This window comes from Girardinichthys multiradiatus, chromosome 6 (genome assembly GCF_021462225.1).
Source record: "Girardinichthys multiradiatus isolate DD_20200921_A chromosome 6, DD_fGirMul_XY1, whole genome shotgun sequence".
In the NCBI taxonomy this organism is placed as follows: Eukaryota; Metazoa; Chordata; class Actinopteri; order Cyprinodontiformes; family Goodeidae; genus Girardinichthys; species Girardinichthys multiradiatus.
In genome coordinates, this window is record NC_061799.1 from 9,648,684 (window position 1) to 9,670,256 (window position 21,573).

The window sequence follows — 21,573 nt, forward strand, 5'->3', positions numbered from 1 at the left end:
TAAAATTCTGCAATACAATCAATCTTTGTTGAACAGTCAAAAGCACACACACACACACACACACACACACACACACACACACACACACACACACACACATCCGTGTTTTACTATCTTTATGAGGACTTTTCGGTTACTTCCATTGACTTCCATTCATTTTCCTTGATTTTGAGTGCCTAACCCTGACCCTAACACTAACCCTAACCCTAACCAGTTAATACCTAACCCTAACCCTAACAATAACTCAATTCATACCCTAGTCCTAAACCTAACCCCTGTCCCAAGAACGGAATTAGAAAAAGTGAGGACCAGAAAAATGTCCTCACGTTGTCAAAATGTCCTCACTTTGCGATAAAAATACGAAAAATGGTTCTCACTCAGCAACAAGTACAAGAACACACACACACACACACACAGAGAGAGAGAGCGGGGTGGGGGGGTGGGGGGAGCAGAATAGATCCAATATGAGCATTGCATCTCTTGCCAGAACACATGTATATTGTATGCCTATGTACAATAATAAAAATTTCAGAGAAACTCTATAAATGTGCCAAAGCCTTACAAAAATCATGTCCACTGAGACTTGTTCTATATAAGAATTATCAACTCAACAGGGGTCTTTTTGAGTCCTGTTTAGCTACTGCCTTGACCAGCCCATCCCAGTCTAACATCGTACGTAACCATGTGGAAGTTGTCCCAGGCATACAACTTCCTCTGGGCATGGTTGTAATCCACCATGCTGTTGTAGCGGTACTTGTTCATAAAGGGCACGGCAATGGACTGCCCCTCAATAGTGGCTGTGTCAAACATGTAATTGATGGTGGTGTTGGGGGTGGTATAGCTGGCTATTGTGAATAAGCGTCCACACATCATGAAAGCATTACCAACTGAGTTCTTCCTGATTTTGGTCTCCCAGCTCCTTCTCACTTTCATACTCTCGGGGTCCAACTGGGAAATAATGATCGCCCCCTTTGCTTTACTTGTGCTGTAAATGGCCCACAGTCCCTGCTCATCCACTGCCAGGTCGATGTCCGTGTAGCCACCCCAGGAGTAAGGGTGCTGGCCATGAAAGCCGGCATGAGGCAAGTCCAGGCGGGATGCAAGATTCTCTGAGGTGAGGTTGTACCGAAGCAGGGTCCTGCTGCGTCTGCGCTGGTAGTACAGGGAGCCTTGGTACACTGTGGCTCCTGTGCTTTCCATAGGCTCTGGCAGAACCAGGACCTTCATAGGGAAGCCTTTGGAAAACTGATCAATGTTTTCATAAATAAAGAGCTGACGGACTTCTTTACCAACCGCATCGATTCGCCACACTGTGTTTTTAGTGTAATAAGGACCCCGGGGGTCTGGATCCTGCAGCCATACTCCATACTTCCCTGTGATGGCATCAGCTTTCCTGTGCAACACGGGATCTCCCACTGACAGCAACTCTCCACAACCTGAGGAAATATTTGAGTTGAACTTTGCACTATTTGCTTACATTTACAGTGCTGTTTGATGCATTTATTTGCTGAAACCGCTAACCTGTTAGGCTGTGGTTTCCTTCAGGAATGAGGTGGGATGCAGGAAGCTTTTTCACCTCAGCCTTCATCTTCTGATAGGAGGTATTTTTGAAGTGATACCCTGGGTCTGAAAGAGCAGAATACAAGACAATTAGTTTCTAAGGATTATGTCTGATAATTAGTTTTATCTTGAGCAAGATGAAAATATGAAACTTCTAGTCCAAGGTGTGAATTCTTGTTTCCTGACAAAACCTGCGACTCTGAACTGTTGTGCTGTGATTACTTTGAGTCTCCAAACCCATCTTCTAAATAGCCATTGGTGAATATCAGAAAAATATACATGCCCACATACCTCTTAGAGGTCTGTTTTCATGTAGGGTTCCACCTGAGGTATTTGTCTGCTCGCAGGGTCTCTGCCGGAGCCTCTCTGCCTCCAAGCTCAGCTCGGCCAGTGTACTCTGCAGCTTCTGGACCTGTGTCTTCCGACGTCCCTCTTCCAGTTGTAGCTGGTTTCTTTCTCTTGTGACCTGGGCGTAAGCCTCCTGAAGATACTCATCATTGTACCTCAGGCCACCAGTGCCAGTTCCACTGCCCCTCCCTGCTATCAGTTGACTGACCATAGCTTCCAGCAGGGTGAGTCTGGTCAGGACTTCATCCATCTCTGATTCGGTGCTGTTTCCGGTGCAACTGGTCTCCTGTGGACTGATCACTTCAAAGGTGTAGATGCAGCGCCCGGTAGGGTCATTGGAGCGGCTAAGGGAGGCTTGGTGTTGGCTATGTGAGAACACAGCTAAGCAGGACAAACAGAGGAAAGACATTTGAAGCAACATTCTTGAAGGTCTGATTGCAGAAATAAAGTTCTTCTCTTGTGAAAAAAGCTTCACTCTATTTCACCCTCTTAGTCAAACGTCTGTCTGTGTATCCCTGTCAGTGCAGGTTGATGCCTGAATCCCAGCAGAGCTTTGAATATTTATACAGTTAAGCTAGATGGGATGGACTAACCAGGAGGTATGGAATGTTTTTGTATTGCTCCATGTGTTTCTTGCATTTTGCTGATGGCAACAAGTTTGCTGAGAGGGACAAACGACATGAAAACCACAGATTGGAAGCATTAACAGTTTGTTTTCTTCAGTGCAGAATTCCTGCATTGTGTCTCAGCAGTGGGTATGTCTCTGCAGGTTGTTTTGACTGGACAATCTCTTTTTATGTGTCTAGTCGCTGTCACCGGCAGTTTTGTTTACTTCCTCAACAACTGATAGTTTTCCTATTAAACCACTGTATGATTAACCGTAATAAACCCAGTTAATTGCCACAACACATGGTGAAATTCAGACTGGAGGGAAAGGGTGGAGGAAGAATGCATCAGCAGCAACATCAGGGCAAGCTGGTGCTTCAGATGGCCGGAGAATGTGGTGGTACAGCTGAGCCACATCACAGCTGGACAGGATGTCTGACACAGGAGGCAGACTAATTGGGAATGGTGATGCAACATTAACGTTCCCTGTTTCCATGTACTACATCACACCTTCAAAAAGGTACCCATAAATTCAAATGAGAGATCATTTCTAGCACCATGTGAGCAGATTAGTGGGGTTTTTCTATGGAAAATGAACCATTTTAACAGAAAAGTATTCCCACTTGGTCTTCAGTAGTGGAAGGTGAATCTGTTTTCCTGCTGCCAAAGAGTGGACATAGCAAGTATGTGATGCCCTGCAAATGTGTTCTTACCTCTTAAACTTTTCACATTAAGACTTCAGATTTCAGTGTATTTTATTGAGATTTTATTTGATAGAGCAACATACATTCGCACATAAATGTGAAGCGGAAGGGAAGTGATGCATTCTTATTTTACAAAGAAAAATCTGAAGAGAGTGGCGTGTCCATTAATAAGCCCCTTTTATTAATGAAGTACCACTTAATAAAATCTAGTGCAAACAAATCTGGCCTTTAAGGTAGAGTGACAAGATAAAAGCCAGCCTTGAATGAAAACTATGAATACTTTGACACAAGCCATGCAGGCGAATGAAGAAAGTGTGGATGAAAGCCCTCTGATTAAATGAGACAAAGATGTAAACGTTTTAGCGTTCATCCAAAGCGCTACATGCGGTGGAAGATTGACATTGCACGTTACCCTGAACACACCATTACCATGGTGAAACATGCTGGTGGCAGCATCATGCTATGGAGATGCTTTTCTTCATCAAAGCCAGTGAAGCTGGATTTAAGTAAATACAATCATGAAATAAAACTAGTAAAGATGCTACAAAAGACTTGAAGCTATGGAGGGGATTCACCATCCAGTAGACAACAAAGATCCAGCCAGAGCTACAGTGGAACAGTTTAGAGCTAAGCATATTCTCGTGTGAGTGTGGCCTAGTCAAAGTCCACACATTAGAGAACCTGATGCAATAAATAGAGACGTTCATAAATGTTCTCCATTCAATCAGAATCTATTTCACAAAGAAGATCGCGCAAACGTTTTAGTCTCTAGATGTGCAAAGTGCCAAAAACAAAAATAGGTCTACAAAATATAAACTTGACTAAATAAATATGCATGCTACCCTATTCAGATAAAAAAGATAAAGCAATAAATAAATTTGCTTCCACTTCACAATTGTGTTGCTCAATTACATAAAAATCCCAGTAAATTACAGTGAAGTTTGTGACTGAAATGTGATCGTGTGGAAAAAAAAAGCACTGTTATATAACACTGTATTGCCACATCCCTTTCTCTGCTTCTATTGTCAAGAAACAGAATTTCCTCAGAGTTCTTCTCCATTTCTCATTTGTCTTCTGTATCATTAACTGTTTAATATTCACCTCAAGATACACATAAAAATGCATGAAAACAGAACGCTGAGGTATCTGTGTTTAGGTCCAGTGCTTAGTTAATCTTTCTGTTTTCCAGCCAATGGAAAGTCTCCAGGTTCTACAGTGTTTTTGCCATGAAAGTGTGTTTTTCTTGTGCAACGTAATGCTTCAGGAATTCTGTTAAACATTAGCCTCAGCTCCTGAGTTCGACCAGATGGGATTTTAAAGAGTTTATAACCTTTTCTGCTGGGTCCCAGAAGCCAGAACCCAGCTGAACTGCTCATCATAAACATCCTTAGTTATAAACATAAAAAATGTTTTTATTGTGTTGAAAAGGGTTTGATTACACTATCTCGCTTTTTGTCCAAGCAAAACGCCTTGTATTTCCACATTCATGTATGTCCAGTCAGGAGTTTACATACATTCAACATCAGCATAAATGTCATAATAATTAGCAGATTTTAATTATACATTTGAAGTACTCTATTTTTGGGTGGAATGACTGCACAACAAACAATTTCAGGGATATTTAAAAAAATAAAAACTTTCAATTCTACCTGAATATTTGACTTCTCTTCTTGGTGGAGTCTACTTAATTTATTTTGTTTGCTAGCATGGACCCAGCTTTAAAGCATAGTTCGTTAATAGGCTTATGGTCCAGCTTTGGGTAGGCCATTTCAGACATTTAACATTTCTCTGCTATATTCATTCCAAAAGCAATTGGGATCTGAGTTGGGATTGTTGTCCTGTTGGAACACCCAATTGGCCCCGTTTTTCACTAGCCTAGCTCAGGGGTGGCCAACTTTACTGTGCTTTAGATGTTTTCCTGGAATAACCCTCATTTCAATGAATGGGTCATTAGCTGGTTCCTATCTGTCACCTAGCTAAAACTTGGTGACAGATAGAGGAGTTAATTTAACTATATGATTAGGTGTGCAAGAGGAAGGACACATTAAAACATGCAGGACAAGAGCTTCCCAAGAATTAGAATTGCTCCACCTCTGGTCTTACCTTCTATCTGAGGTGAAGAATTTGGAGTTAGCCCTGTCCCCATCACTTTGTGCAATGTACCTGAAACACTGACAGTGAGACAGACCCTCAGCATAATGCTACCACCACCATAGGGGAAAGTTTGTTTAGTATTCTTTTTGTTCATCTTACCTTTACTGATTCATACATACTCTTTGTCATTATGGCCAGATAGCTACATTTTTTCTTCTCTGGTCATGAAGCTTTTCTCCAGAAGACACCCAGGACATCCATGTTGGCATCTTCAAATTTCAGAAAATCTTAAAAGTGTAAGTTTTGGACTTGGGACTTATGGGCAGTGCTATAAATCTGACGCTAAGGGAATGCTGAACCATTTTCAACAATGTGATTCACGCTTTGAATTCTGATGAAAAATGAATAATGTCATCAGACTAAAGCTGTTTTATCTGCTTATGTAACTGATGACATAAAAAAGAAGTTGTGCAATATTCTCAGATGGAGAAACAATGAATAGGTAGTTTGGCAGTTCTTTAAGAAGCACTCTGAAAATACAATCCCAGAATTTGTTGGTAGCACATTATTTCTAGTATCACTTCCAAAGAGTCATTTGTCTGAAAGTGAATTTCAAATTATTATACAACAGACATAAAAGAAAAAAAGAGACCGTGTGATTGTGGTGGATGAGCAGTTTTCACCGTCAAAACAATTGTAGAAAATCAAGAACTCCTCCTCAAAGGTCTGCAGAAACTGTTTATTTTTGATTTACAATAAAGGAAAGCAGGCATAAAATCAAAAAGTATGTTATTTTTCACAGATATTCAATAAAACAGTGGCATTACCCATAGATGATAGTCAGCCGTACCTCAGACTTGTTTTTATGGACAGCAATTGTTGTATAACGTGTTAACACCAAGGCCTGTTTGACTTGTTGATGAAAAACCTTATGCAAACCTGCAAGAACTACAAGTCACAGCAGTTCTTAGAGCTAGACAGCCTGAACACCACCTCAGGTAAGGTCAAAGATCACATTTTAAATATATTCCTCAGTACGTTGGCTGAGACGATTAGTTACGTTGAACTTTCTCGCAATATCTGTGTGCTAAAGCTTACAACCTGAGACTGAAGGGGCTTGTGATGCTAGCTGGCACAGGTGAAATAAATCATGGCTGATTTATCAATGAAATTATGGAGCATTGTTAAAAATACTGCCTGGACTGTAATGTTTAATGCTCTTCGGGATCAACAGCAATACCGGGAAATATTTTCGAAAGTTTTGGTCTCTGGTGAAGTTTTAGGTTACAGCAGAGTTTTAGGGTCATTTGGAGAAAAAAAAATGAGGAGGAATTTTTATTTTTTTGATGGTTACCACTTTCAAGATTTAAGAGGAAATGGTGAGAAAAAAGTCGAAAATACAAGAACAAAAGTTGAAATGATGAGAAAATCAATCAAATAGGTATAGCAACAATAAAGTCCAATTATTATTTTTTTTCTCTTTTAGTAAACAACCTGTGGGAAGAACACAGCAGTTTCAGCATTCTGCATTTTCTTCAAAATATTACTTCTACTTTATTCTCAATATTTTGTCTTTATTCGTGAAATCTATCATTGAGTTTATTCTCAATATTACAGCTTTATTCTGTTATTGAACAGAAAAACAAATCCAAGAGAAAACATGCACCATTTTTCCTCCAAGTGACCCTAATATACCTCGTGGTACTTAATCAAAAAGCATCACACACCTGCACACTTGCAACCCTTTGTACTTTTGAAGCATGAATGTTTGCATCTTCCTACCAACTGTGACCAGCTTTCCCATCCCTGCTTGAAGAAGTACATGAGCAACGTTCTGTGAGATGTTCAAAGCTTAGTATATTTTCTTTATAACCCAATCCTGCTTTAAACTTTTCCACATCTGGGTCAATGTGCTCCTTGGTCTTCGTGATGCTGTTTGTTCTTTAATTTTCTCTGAGTCATTCACAGAACATCTGGATTTATACTGAGATTCAATCACACAAAGTTGAGGAATTTCTTATTCTTTCATGGAAACTTCTAAAGGCAATATGTTGCACTGGGTTTCATTTAGGTAGATCAGAGAGCTGCACACGAATGCACCACCATGCTGTATAAACATTTTTAAATCATACTTTTTCTTCCACTTCACATTTATTAATTCCTATTTCTTTCTATCACATGAAATTGCAAAACAATACTTACATATTTGTGGTTGCAACGTGACAAAGTAGGAAGAAATCCCGTAGGTACTGTTTAAGGTACGATGTCATTGGAAAAACTTAAATGATGTGAATGATTACAGCCTGTCTCACCAGGGAATGTAGATTAAAGTGTTTCAAGACTGAACAAAAGAAAAACATACAGTAAGAACTGACAAAATTTGGCACTAGCTTGTCTGCCCATTACTAATAGTTATTTCCCTTGTGGAATCTAAAGCATCTCAATGCAGAGAATAAAAATAATGCATACCTGACATTGTAATTCTGACAACTACCTCCTTGCAGACTATCACCTCTCAGCCATGTTGCTTTAAAGTATGGGTTCCCAAGATTCCTGTGATACTAATGTCTACATTCAAAGTCATTTTCTTAATTGCAATACCAGCTCTCATTCCATCTGCATGTGCATTCAGACTGCATGTGTGCAAGCTGTGCAGTGCAGCACTAGATGAAATGTGTGTTTTTCTCTGTGTTTTTCTCTCTCTTGCACATAACACTGTAACAAGTTATATCATTATTGAAAAGTTAATCAAAGATTTAACAAAAACGCTCCAAGCAATCTCAAAACAGGAACCTTTCAAACTCATGCACATTATCCCTAAATGAAATGATCATATTAAAAAGGCTTTATTTGCTGTGGTTATCTTTATTTGTTAAACTGAAACAATTAAATATAGCAGGAAAGCAGAAGAAATCTGTGAAGGAACAAATACTTTTTTACAACAGGGTCATCGGGAAGTGCAGGAACCATTACACATAATCTGCTTCACTGCAGTTCTTATATGCCGACAACTGAAGGGTATAAAACGTTGCACACATTTATCATTTAAATAATTATTTATTTGTGGTTTTCTTTTCATAATGTTTATTTCTTAGACACATTTTATTGTGAAAAGGAGCAAGAAAAACAAGAATTTCATTGCATGAGCTTGACTTGTGTTTTTACTCTATACACTGCTCGAGCATAATATTATGACCTCCTTGATTGGTCTGTGGCTATGCAGCTCCACACACAGCAAACTGTGTAATCTGACACCTGTCTCTCAGAACCAGCAATAACTTCTTATGCAATTTGAACAGCAGTAGCTCAGACCATACGGGTCATTCTTCTCTCCCATGTCAATCACTAGTTCACTACTTTATTCTGGCTTGGACCACTTTTGGTAGATACTGACCACTGCAGACTGGAAACACAGTTGCAGTCTTAGTCATCTAGCCATCTCTGGTACATTCCTGCTTTTAACACTGTTATGATTTGTTTTGTTTGGTTTTGGGTTTTTCTTCTCTTATTATGATCATGTTTTCCAGGTTTTTGTGTTTTGGATCTTTTTTCTGTTTGTTCCAGAGGTGGTGCTGTAGTTTAGCTTTGTTTTCTTGTGGTTGTTTTCCGTTCATAGTGCTTTCTGGTTTATGTTCTGCTAAAGTTATGTTTCTTAGGTTTGATTATATCCTTGAATTTTTGTCTTGTTCCAGCCATGTTTCGTCTTCACTCCCTGCCTCTATCAGCCAGTAATTAGCTTCATTCGGTCCACCTGCACCATGTAATCAGTCTCCTTGTTTCACCTGCACCATGCTCCATATATACACTGCTGTTCAGTTTACCCATCACAGAAACATTATCACTGTTCACAGTTTGTCTGTTTATGCCAAGCCTGTTCTGCCAAAATGGTCTTGCTTGCCGGTCCATACCTGTTTCTGCCACCACTTGCTGAAGTGAGTTTTATTTATTATTATTTATTATTAGTTTACTCACCACACCACACTGCTTCCTGCCTGTCTCCATCCTCCACCAGCACACCACGTTCTTGATTAACACTTCCAGTTTGAGGACACAATGTTCAGTTGGTGCCTCATTTATCCCGCTCACTAACAGGTGCCATAATGAAAAAATAAAATACAATCAGTGTTATTTACTCCCCCCGCCAATAATTATAATGATTTGCCTCATCAGTGTATGTGAAAATATAGACTTGAATCTGGAATAACCAATAAAGTTGTTGACAGTGGAGACAGACATAGAGTAGATCATTACCGCCACCTAGCGCCCACCAAAGCATGTTGCGTTGACTCTAGAGGCCTGTCCATGATGACAAGGACAATTTTAACACTAATCACATTTTGTGGCCTAGCCCTAAAACCTTTGCATTCTCTGTCCTCGACGTATTTCAAGTGTGCTTTCAACATGACAGCCAAAGGCCTTTAGGAGCCAATTAGACCTCTCCTTCAGATCAATGACAGGTCTCATATGTAGCCAAGAGAAGGCACTTCTCCTGGAGCGGGCGCAGATGTTGGCCTGTGAGAGGTTAAGACAGCATCTATTCCGCATGACTGCTTCCACCAGCAGCAGCGTCTGCAATCTGGGCCCAAATGTCACACTCTTTCTATCTCCACTGTAAGCCTTATAGGTTTCAAATATAGCCTGCACTTGTGGGCCTTTATTCCAGCCCCTTTAATTTATTTTTTATTTTATTTTGCAATGTGCTCCCACTGCGGGGATCTGAAGGGGCGCATCCTTCTGCGTTTTGCAGCGATGCGCAGCCGTGCCGCATGACTCACGACGGGGCAGGAGAGGCAGGGTTGTAAACAGGAGGCGGGCTGAGCAAGGCCTAACCTGTACTGACTTAGCCAATGGGACGCCGCGCTCCTCCGCATCAGTCCCGATCCCACCGCTCTCATTTGTCTTCGGCCGCGTCGATTGCAGCTTCGCAATTACACCGCAGAGAAGCGGAGAGAGGGAGAGAGAGACGAATTAGAAAAAAATGATTAATCTGTCAAAGGCGAATTTCTGCTCGCTCTGACATTCAACCTCAGGTGAACCCTTTAATGCACGATTTTCTTTGTTGACAGTGAGCCTATGCACCGCCTGTGGCAGTAGTAGCAGGTGGTGCTTGTGCAACCGTGCGGAGTGTCGACGCTCGTCCTCCGCCGCCTGATCTGCGCGTCGTTTCAGCACCGGACAGCGACACACCGGCAGCCGCGGACACTGAGAACACCGAGGGGATCCTAAACGGAGCGAGCTCCCACCGACACAACAACACAAGTAAGCTTTACCCTTCTGTCACACATTCATTTAACATTATTTTGTATTCGATAAATATCACGACGTTTTCATATGCGTAAACAGGTGCCTTGGTGTGCATTTATTAAGCGTGATTAAGCTTTCATTTCTGCATTGTGAAGAAACTGAGCGCTAGTCAGCAAATGTCCTTGGCAGTAACGGCATTGGATGAATGTGTTTGTGTTAGAGGGAGACAAACAGGACTGTGCTCCTGCGCAATTGTCTCTCCTTGTCTCCCCCTGTCCTTTTGCTTTCTGACTCTTCCTCTCTGTTTCTGTCTCCACAGCCCGTCCGACCCTCGCTTGGCTCGGGGGCAATGCGCGGCTAGATGACTTCACCACATCAACAAGCGCCACGGTAGTCCTGGACTAATAATACAGCAGCGCCACGTCCCTTCCTCCTCCCCCCTCACCTCCCTTCGGTCTCCATTCGCTGATTCCAAGTTCTCCTGAGGCACCATGGGAAATCGTGGTATGGAGGATCTGATTCCGCTGGTCAACAAGCTGCAGGATGCCTTCAGCTCCATTGGCCAGGCCTGCAACCTGGACCTGCCGCAGATCGCGGTGGTCGGCGGTCAGAGTGCAGGGAAGAGCTCCGTGCTGGAGAACTTCGTCGGCAGGTAAAAATTGACCACCGGAAATAGGATAATCCCTTCTACTGTTTAACCTTGGTGATGACCCAAGAAGCCTGTAGTGCCAGGGTATTTGCAAACCATCAAACCATCACTCTTCTGGCACTGGGTCACCGTTGCAACTTCATTAGGGTTACAGCAGCACCTTTGGGGATTTTGGCCCAATAAGCATCCAGAGCTGGCCCAATTTTGCATGGGGGCCTAAGCGGAATTTAGCCTGGCCCCAGTTCCACTTCAAATTAATTATCAAACAAGTACCTTAATATTAAACAACGATTTTTCCAAATCAGCGTTGCCATTTTATCTGTAAGGAAAGCAGCAATTTTCTATCATAAAAGGCACAATAAGTCACCATGTGAGGTCTTCACCTAATTAGCACAGCTGTCCAAATGCATGGACTGAGAGAGGATGTAGGCAGAGTGAGAGATAAAGTGAGTAAATGGGTTTAGAACCATGAAAGAATGTTCTGCTGTTGATTCTTCTTTTGTTTTTGTTTTTCGTTTTACTTTATTTATTCTGGACCATGCACAGAAACAAGTACCTAGGAAGGGAAGAGACTGACTGCAACAGATTTAGCCTCTGACTAATTTCCATGTGCAGTCCTTAACCAAAGATGTATCTTTGGTTAAGGATACATCTTTGGTTAAGGACTGCAACACCTTAATGCAAAGATAAAAATAAGAACAAACCTAAACTCTATGAAAATATATAAAGTCATCATAGGTATGAACTCAGTCTAATTATTACATTCTTGGAAAATCAGAATACGGAAAGCAGTTCATGGTTGTCTAATATCTGTTTTATTAATAACACTGCTTGCTTCCTGCTGGCTTCAGTTGAAAAAAACAACAGATTCTCACAAGTTTTCAATAAATTTGAACGCATGCTTCCTTCTTCGATGGCTTTGAATGTAAATGTCATTTATTGTCGCAATCCAAACCATCTGCATTAATCTGGCTTGGGAAAAGTGACATTGACTCAAAAGAGACATTCTGACAGAGTTACTTTGATTGTTTTGGGTTTTTGTTTTTTAGCTGAGTTTTTTTTTTAACCTCATAGTCCACTATAGAAGGGGTCTTTCTGCATGGAGTTTGCATGTTCTCCCCGTGCATGCGTTGGTTCGCTCCAGGTATTCTGGAGTCCAAAAACATGACTGTTAGGTCGATTGGTCTCTCTACATTGTCCCTAGATGTGCATGATTGTGTGTCTGTGTTTCCCTGCGATGGACTGGTGACCTGTCCAGGGTGTACCCCGCCTCCTGCCCATAGTCTGCTGGAAATAGGCACCAGCTTCCCCATGACCCACTATGGAAGAAGCGGTAGAAAATGCCTCGCTGACATTATTAAGCATTTATTTTTTACAATCTACAATTAAAATCTAAATGGATAAAAAGGCTCAATAGCAAATGTGACAATTTATTTTAGACAATGACAAACATACATTAAAATCCCACCCTGACAGTGAGACAGGGCCAGATGAGCCACCAGCCTCTTTTTGCTGTCTGTTCTTCACTTGGACCTGCTGTTTATCAGGTTAGACAGTTCTTCAGATCAGAAAATGGACCCAGGGCAGCACCGGTTTCTCACTGAGATTAGTGAGAACAATACATTCTTTCACATTAGAGTTTGAAAAAGAGATTTGTTTGGAAAAAGGGTTTCTAAATTGGTCCGAATACTTGCTAAATAGGGCAATAAGGTTGCTTAGAGCACAACACTACTCTGTTTTATTTGGTCTGGCAGTCTGACCAGAGGACAACGTTTCAATGCAGACTCAATAGAGTTAGGAGGGAGATACCTATTTACCTATACATACCCATGCTATTTATTTATTATTGATTAGCTTCCACTTGCACTGTCCTCAAATTATGACAAGTGACATTAAATTATAACTTTTAACCAGGAGAACTGTTCTCACCTTTGTTGTTCTTTATGCACGTGTACCGAACAAATACAAGGTTATTGTGACACCAAAACAGAACAGTGAGGACTCCCGGCTATCACTAAACTCTGCGATTTGGGAACATTAATGTTTGTCATGTAGCTACAGTGGAGAAAGAAAGGTGGACTGAAGCCAACCTTTATCTCAGCGAACGCATCTTTCAACAGCAATACAAGGCTTGCTCTGCAACAGCAACTGAATTACTCAACTGAAACATCACTCAGAATGTAAACGTCATTGGTACTGGGGAAAAAAGTCCAAATCCAGCTGCCTGAAGCATTCAACCAGTTCAAAACAATACACAGCATATGAGATGCAACAACACAGCGGTAATGGTGAAGAGTCCTTCTGACCAAAGGAGATTTCCCAACAGCTGAATTTTATGGTGCATTCAAGTAGATCTTGCACACTGAATTGTCTAAGACAATGTTCACACTGCAGGCAAATGTGACCCACGGACAACTTTTTCATGGCAAGCGGAACGGCCCAATCTCCGATCTTTTCACCTAAAAAAAATCAGAATTTTGATAGTTTTCAAAGCATCCGCAGTCAGATTGCTCATGACGCATTTCATCCCACTTTCATGCCTTTCTCTTGTTTCCGACCATACATATACACGGACTTCTGTACAGCTATAGCAGTTACTGCTCCACAAAAGGCCATTGGTAATAGTGGTGCTCTCTATTTTTCTTACCTTTCATCGTCTTGTTCTGATATGGTCATAATATTATTGGCTCTGATTGCTCCACAACGTAATAATAACACAGGAACACCAACATACATTACTGCTTCCGTAAACAGTGCACTGCTATGTGACGTCTACATTCTCCTTCTGTGCATGTGGATCGTTTTGGGGTCGTGAACCTTTCAGACTGAAGTCTGATGGTAGTTGCCTTTAAAAAGTAGTTTCAATAAACGAATATTTTCGCTCGCATGTACAACTAACACAACTGGCAGTTCTTTTACATCCTAAGCACATTTAAATTTGAAAGAATCCAAAATTTCTTAATTTTTTCTTTTAACTGTTACTTTGAACTAAAAGATTTGAAAGTTGCCCTGAACAGCAGCTTAGTTTGCTTACAACTTAGGCCGGCCCTGGTAACAACCATCTCTCCTCTTCATAGAACCATGGTTTTATTTATACAATGTGTATAACCCTTTTCAAAATATCACCCACAAGCAGCAGCTCCCACTCCTAAATGCACAAATAAATATTCCTTGTGTTGCTCTGGAGTTTTAGTTTAAGCAAAAGGCAAATTAATTGAACAGATGAAGTCAATGGGCTAAAAGCAAGGTATGCACTGCTTAATACCCACATTTTAAATACTGCTCCTTTTGTACCTTTTTTTCAAAATTACTTTTGCTGTCATTCCAAGTTCTAACTGAGTCTTCAGGGGTGCCTCTAACAAGATTTCAAAGGGGTAGCCAGATGGAGGGCCCTTACAATCTGTGAAGGGAGTCCCACTGAAACAAAAAGCCAGAAAGGAATTTCAAGAGTTTCAGTATGCTGTTATTATATTTATGAATTGCTTCTGTTTTTAACATAATTAATATTTCAGTGCACTGTTTCAGACAGGCGCATTAATTTCGTCCTCCTCCAGCCCTCAGTGAGAGCCATGTTGCTGAGTAATGGTCCATCTGTCCAACTCTTGCTCTGCACAGTGCTGAATGGACACATGGAGGCCTCAGTTTCTTTAAAGCTCAACCCATACGAGGTCCCTCTGAGGGAAAATTTGTCAATAAGGTCTCCTGGAGCAAGCTTTTGGCCTGAAAGATATAGACTTTTTGGTTTAGGGTATGTGGGCAGATCCATGGTTGGGCTGTCTCTCGCTCTTTCAGACACACACATCCATTATCTGTGTGTATAACCTTCCAGAAAATGTTGACACCACTGTTTTACAAACGAGTGAGCACCCTGTCAGCTCTTCATTCGGACCTGTTGTTTATCAGGTCAGAATGTTCTACCCGCGGCTGCAGAAACACCAGCTGAAAGCTACAGGCTTGATTTAAAATGGCTTCTGTTTCAGTCATTCTGAGCTTGCTAACAGGATTTTAAAGAAACCACAAGGAAATCTCAGCTGCACCTGGTATGTGATTACCAACATTTACTTACAAACAGAATGGTCCACAAACACCATAAGAATAAATAACTGAAGAATAGGTTGTCATTATGTCTGTTTTCACATTAATTGGGGTTGTAAAACGACTTTTGATATGTGTTTCTTCCTTAGGGACTTTCTGCCCCGTGGTTCTGGTATCGTCACCCGCAGGCCTCTAGTTCTGCAGCTCATCAGTGCAAATGCTGGTGGGTTCCACACACATTCACACACCCACACAAACTAACAGGCCCACATTTGTCCACTCACACATACATACAAACACACACTCCTTTCTTTTTAAGTGCTTCTTTTTATTCCCATGCTTTTTTTCCCTCCTCCACCGGCATTTTGTTCCACTCCACGCAGCCATTACTAATCTTTGGTGCATGTTTTTCATTTTTTTATCCCCACAGAATGGGCTGAATTCCTCCACTGCAAGGGGAAAAAGTTCACCGACTTTGACGAGGTGCGCCAGGAGATTGAGGGCGAGACCGATCGGATCACAGGGGCCAACAAAGGCATATCTCCCGTCCCCATCAACCTACGGGTTTACTCCCCTCATGGTACGGATAAAGTCATTCCACTTTTCTTCTTTTAATGACGAGTTAGTGAGAGTACGCTGAAACTCTTCTTAATCTAAACTGGTGTGACATGTTGTGAGTCATCATGAATAGCTGGCAGATGATGCTTATTCAGGCTGTGTCACTGGAAAAAGATGATGGTGCTCTTAAGAGAAAATTCACATGAATAATCTGTAGTGATAATAAAAGAAAATCACCTAAAGAGGTCTTTAACTGACCTCTGTAAGAAGTGAAACTAATTCAGATGTCAGGGACTGATCAGATTGAAATGCCGTCTGACATTTTAGGTAATTGCTACATTTTTTATAAGAAGGAGCTTTTTTAAATGCTGATGTTATCTGAGAAGTTCATCGACTTTAAAGTGCCTTGCAAAAGTATTTGTACCTCTTAAATATACCTCTTTTTTCACATTTGCTTCCAATATGATCATTGGTATATGTATATGAAGCAACCAGCATAAATGGAATGCATACTCCACTTGGCTGCATTAAAAACAGAAGGGGTGTGGTGGAAAGAGTTATAAAACTATTTTGAAACACAGAATTTGGAAAAGCTCATACAGTAGCTCACTCTTGATAAATGAATGAAGTGAATGAAAATCTGAAATCTACATTATTTAGAAGAATTCAACTGCTCCTTCCTGTTTGGAAACAGCAGCTTAGTTCCCTTCTACCTTGGGCTGGCTTTGGTTAAAATTGTTGATAGTAAGTTGGTACTTTACTTTGTATTTTAGCGCACTGATGTATACATTTATGCAATGTATGCACATATTTCTGTTTAACAAACATCATTTTCTTTACTTAAATGCTTGTTGTTATGAAATATTGTCACTTAGCTAAATTCTAACATTTGTGTAAATCAGATTATGAAACTATGAAACTAGCATGCTAGATTGTCATTTTTCAAAGGAAGTGGAGCTGCTGAATAAGAATGCAACAACTTCTGTAAAAAAATGCTAACAGCTTCTTAGAATGCTACCAAGTGATGTAAACCAGGACAAACAAAAAACATTTAATCCCTCACATTGGAAGATAATAATGTTATCTAATTTTTATGTTATATGATTTAAATCAGTTATTCTGTTATTTCTACATCTTTCTAAGTTCAATTTACCATCAAATCAATAATTCAGCAACAATCCTAAAACAAACATCTTTACTAACAAAGAGGTTTATGGTTTGTTGCCTTGACATTGTGAGCTGCTTAAAATAGTGCATTACATCCTGCTGAATTACAAATTTGGATTACATAGTAAATAGACAGCAGACACAACTTAATCGTGATATTAGGAAGACCACAGATAGGTTTGACCTGTTTGTTGTACTTTCTAGTTTATTACATAATTAAATTAGATGTAAAATTAAAAAGAAGAAAAATGAGGCCAAATGTTCTAATTTAATAGTTTTGTTTTTCTGAAATACACCCCTTTTTAAAAACCACAGGGATCTAGCCCAGATTAATTGATGTAAAAGAGTCAAAGGACATCCTCCTTTGATTATTTGTTGGTGAAATATTCCTTAAATAATGCATTCCTGTTACTCTGCAGTGCTAAACCTAACCCTCATCGACCTGCCGGGAATCACCAAAGTGCCAGTTGGAGACCAGCCTGCGGACATCGAGCAACAGATTAGGGATATGATTATGCAGTTCATCAGCAGAGAGAGCTGCTTGATCCTGGCTGTCACCCCAGCAAACACTGACCTGGCCAACTCTGATGCCCTCAAACTGGCAAAGGATGTTGATCCCCAGGGTAAGGCAAGAATACAGAGGCTGTAAGAGGGATGTAGATTTAGAAACTGACGGAAATTAAACCTGAAAAATGTGACCTTGTGTTTGTTTGTTTGTTAGGTAAAAGCTCAGCAGGAAATATCTGTTAGCTGTGAGATGCTGTCCGTTGACTTTGTGCTTTGACCTCTTTAAATGTGGAGGATGTTTCCCAGTAGGGATCAGTAAAGTGTCACATTATTATTAGAAACAGGGTGTTGAAGGAAGAGAATAATACAATATGAAGAAAATAAAGATCTAAATTAAAAAAAGAGAGCAGGATCAATATGAAGTAAAGTAATGGGTGGAAATAGGGAACAGTGGAGAATTAGGGTGAAAATATATGCTTATTTAAATTTTATCTCAGTAACACAATTAATACAGATACACAGTAATAATAAAAATAATTCACTTTTAGGTGCTCCCCAAGCGAAGTAAGATAGGGTTGGGAGTAGCCTTTAAAAAGGCTCCATTACTGTAAATGCAACCTTTTGATCCAGTTTTAAGGTTTTCTTGCACGCTCTAACTGGTTTTCTTCCAGAATTGCCCTGTGTTTTATTCTCTCCATCTTCCCATCTTCCCTAACCCTGCTAAAGAAAGGCAACCAGACAGCATGATACTACCACCACTATGTTTCACTGTGGCCATTGTGTCCAGGAGTATGTGCAGTGTTAGTTTTCCTTCACACATACCAATGGGAATGTAGGCCAAAAGAATCCAGTTTTTCTCATCTGATCTGAGCTCCCTTTCTGGTTTCCGGCAAACCGCAAATGGGACTTTGTATGGCTTTTTTTTTTCACGTAATAACTGTATTTATACTGAGAATGAATTACACACAGGTGTATTTTGATAACTAATTAGATGAATTCTGAAGGAGGTTGACTGTACTGGATTTCATTTAGAAGTATCAGAACCAAGCAGATTAAATACAAATGCAATCCACACTTTTCAGATTTTTGGCTTGTAAAACATTTAGAAATCCACATATCCTTTCCCTTCCTTGACAAAACTATTTACTACTTTATGTTTGTCACATAAAAAGCCAATAAAATAAAAAGTTCATAGGTGTAATGTGACTAAATGTGGAAAAGTTCTAGGGGTATGAATACTTTCCGTATTATTCTCTATTTCATCCCTTTTGTATTATCAAGGTCTAAGGACGATTGGAGTGATTACCAAACTGGATTTGATGGACGAGGGAACAGATGCCCGAGATGTTCTGGAGAACAAACTGCTGCCACTTCGAAGAGGTGCACATTTTTACTTAGAATAAAAAAATGACCCAGCAGGATAAAGCAGGATTTCCTGCTCTCATGGTTTTATTTTTTAGCTTTTAACTTAATTTATCAGAGCATTTTGATTACATTATTTTGCTCAGTTTACAACTTTACCTGCTTTTTCCAGGGTACATTGGCGTGGTGAACCGCAGTCAGAAGGACATTGATGGCAAGAAAGACATTAAGGCAGCTTTAGAGGCTGAGAGGAAGTTTTTCCTGTCCCACCCAGGGTACAGGCACATCGCTGATAAAATGGGCACCCCTCGCCTGCAGCAACTGCTCAACCAGGTGATGATAGATTTACCCTGTGTGCTATCCCACAGTGCACTTTGCATAATTAATAAGAGGGTGGCCTACTTTTTTGTTCTTTTGCCTCCATCACTACAGCAAATTTATATAGATTTTACAAGGCTAAGGCTGTCTATCTGGTCCAGTTACAAATAATTCATGATTTCACAGAATTCCAGATTTTCTCTGAATTGCTTTTGGATCTTATTTCATTAAAGTGGTATGTAATTTAGATACAATAAATTATTCCAGATATATAGAATGCCAGTGATGTAAACTTTAATCAGTGATTTATTTTGTATTTGATTTGTGTCATGTTGGTTTGCATCTTCTTAGCAACTGACCAACCACATTCGGGACACCCTGCCAGCTTTCCGCAGCAAGCTGCAGGCCCAGCTGTTGGCTCTAGACAAAGAGGCAGAAGAATACAGGGGATATCGGCCTGATGACCCGTCTCGCAAAACCAAGCAGCTGTTGCAGTCAGTATAGCATTTTTCCCACAGCAGAAGCAACATGAGATGTTGTTGACAAAAGACTATGAGAAAGGAATTTCTCTATGTCTTATTTTGCTGCCATTCTTCATCAGCTAACATTTTGGGTTGCCAGAAACCAGAGCTTGCTTTAAATGGCTGATATAAGTATTTTGTTGTATATTTATTGCATTTCAGAATGGTGCAACAGTTCTCTGTAGACTTTGAGAAGAGGATTGAGGGTTCAGGGGATCAGGTGGACACGGTGGAGCTGTCTGGTGGTGCAAAAATCAATCGCATCTTTCACGAGCGCTTTCCTTTTGAACTCGTCAAGGTGAACTACCGTGTATAAAAACTGAAGACTGTATGATGAAGTCAAAAAAATAGGATAGCCACAGTTACTGACACCCCTGTTAAAGATGTGCAAAAACACAGTAAATTTATATTTAATTCCAGCAGTGTAATATAATTAGTTTTTGGATTTTTATTTAATCTAACCTCTAATTTGAGTACATTTGTTCAGTGGGTTATAATGGTTCATCATAATCTTATTGGCATCCCTAACAATCACTACAAGAAGTAACTGAAGCATTTTGCTTGTTTTGAACAAATAAAGTTAAATGACCTATAGTTTAGCTTCCCCAAATGCACAGTGAGCAGGATGAGAAAGGAGGGAAAAACATTTAAAAGTTCACTGTTAGAGAACTGCAGCAGAGATTGACATCTTGGTCTCCATACCAGATATACAAACCAACTGGTTGTTTAGGGAATGATGCCCAAGAACACCTTTTCTGCCATACCATCACACAACTAAACATGTAGACTTTGCTAAACTCTGCTGGGACTTTAACTGAAACAGTGTGCTTTGGTCAGATGAGACTATTACAGAGCTTTGTGGCAAGAATCAGTCCAGGTTAGCTATTGATAAAACACAAAGGATGAATTTGTGGGAAAGCATCCTATGTACAATGTTAAGTATGTTGGTGGATCTGTGATGCAGTAGGCTTGTTTTTTTTTTGACTGTGAGAGGAAGCTGGAGTACCCGGAGAGAATCCATACATGCACAGGGAGAACATGTGAACTCAGACCTCAGACCAGCAGATAGACCCAGGACCTTCTATCTGCAAGGCAACAAGACAACACTGATACACCGTGCAGCCCTGAGCTCTGCCAGTAAACTGGAAATGAGTTGCCACTGTGTCTTTTATTTGGATCATTATCCAAATAAACACAAAAATGTTTCAACAGGCCATCTATAATGGCCATCTCAGTCTGCAGACCTAAATCCTATAGAAAACGGTGGGGAAACAGAGGTGAAGCAAGCCTAAGAGAGGAGCCAGGACTCTGGATAGTCTAGAGTGGTTATAAATGGTAAATGGACTGAACTTATATAGTGATTTTCCAGTCATACAGACCGCTCAAAGTGCTTTACACTAGAGCCACATTCACCCAATCGCACTCACTAACGCTAACATACACGCATATACATAGGCAACTTGAGGTTAAGTGCCTTGCCCAGGGGCACCTTGACATATGGCAGGAGGGAGCTGGAATTGAACCCACAACCTTCTGATTGCAAGGTGACTAGTCTTCCTACTTCGCCTCTATATACCATGTATGCTCCAACCTTGAAATGTTATAGAGGAGGGCTAAGTGCTGTCCTATTAGTAAAATAAGGTTCTGAAAGTGTTGAGGGCAGGGCTACAAATAAATATAGCAAATATTACTTAACATAGGATTTGTCTCCTACTGAACAAAATGACTCAAATTAGAGGAAGGATTTAAAAACTCAGTTTCAAATTATTTTACTGCAAGAAAAGATTCATGTACTTTAAGGCTTTTTATACGTCTTTACTGTCTCTACCAGGGTAACAAATGTGGAGGATGCTACATTTAATCCTACAGTAGATATTTATTCAAAGTCCCTAAAGGTTAA

The 21,573-nt window shown here is 40.3% G+C and overlaps 2 protein-coding genes across 2 annotated transcripts in view; one reads left to right on the top strand and one right to left on the bottom strand.

The window, feature by feature from the left end:
* Window positions 1–476: 476 nt before the first annotated feature.
* LOC124870430 (myocilin-like) lies at window positions 477–2,424 on the bottom strand. The gene is made up of 3 exons (XM_047369104.1): window positions 1,852–2,424; window positions 1,522–1,626; window positions 477–1,436 (listed from the first exon to the last, which is right to left on the bottom strand). Exons 1-3 carry the CDS (start codon window positions 2,327–2,329, stop codon window positions 634–636), a joined length of 1,386 nt encoding a protein of 461 aa, XP_047225060.1. The 5' UTR covers window positions 2,330–2,424; the 3' UTR covers window positions 477–633.
* A 7,811-nt stretch (window positions 2,425–10,235) lies between these two features.
* dnm3b (dynamin 3b) overlaps window positions 10,236–21,573 on the top strand; it is a 32,097-nt gene continuing 20,759 nt past the window's right edge. Inside the window, exons 1-9 of the mRNA XM_047368302.1 lie at window positions 10,236–10,571; window positions 10,876–11,208; window positions 15,390–15,463; window positions 15,671–15,820; window positions 17,385–17,588; window positions 18,754–18,852; window positions 19,007–19,167; window positions 19,504–19,646; window positions 19,836–19,971. Of these exons, the coding sequence (XP_047224258.1) occupies window positions 11,048–11,208; window positions 15,390–15,463; window positions 15,671–15,820; window positions 17,385–17,588; window positions 18,754–18,852; window positions 19,007–19,167; window positions 19,504–19,646; window positions 19,836–19,971 (1,128 nt within the window). The 5' untranslated portion in view covers window positions 10,236–10,571; window positions 10,876–11,047. The remainder of the gene's footprint in view (window positions 10,572–10,875; window positions 11,209–15,389; window positions 15,464–15,670; window positions 15,821–17,384; window positions 17,589–18,753; window positions 18,853–19,006; window positions 19,168–19,503; window positions 19,647–19,835; window positions 19,972–21,573) is intronic.

Excerpts from the sequence above, each read along its gene's own strand:
- LOC124870430 (XM_047369104.1), bottom strand. The coding sequence starts at position 2,329 with ATGTTGCTTCAAATGTCTTTCCTCTGTTTGTCCTGCTTAGCTGTGTTC. Across the intron at positions 1,627-1,851 it reads TGAAAACAGACCTCTAAGAG|ACCCAGGGTATCACTTCAAA; the intron begins GTATGTGGGCAT and ends CTGCTCTTTCAG. Across the intron at positions 1,437-1,521 it reads AGGAAACCACAGCCTAACAG|GTTGTGGAGAGTTGCTGTCA; the intron begins GTTAGCGGTTTC and ends ATATTTCCTCAG.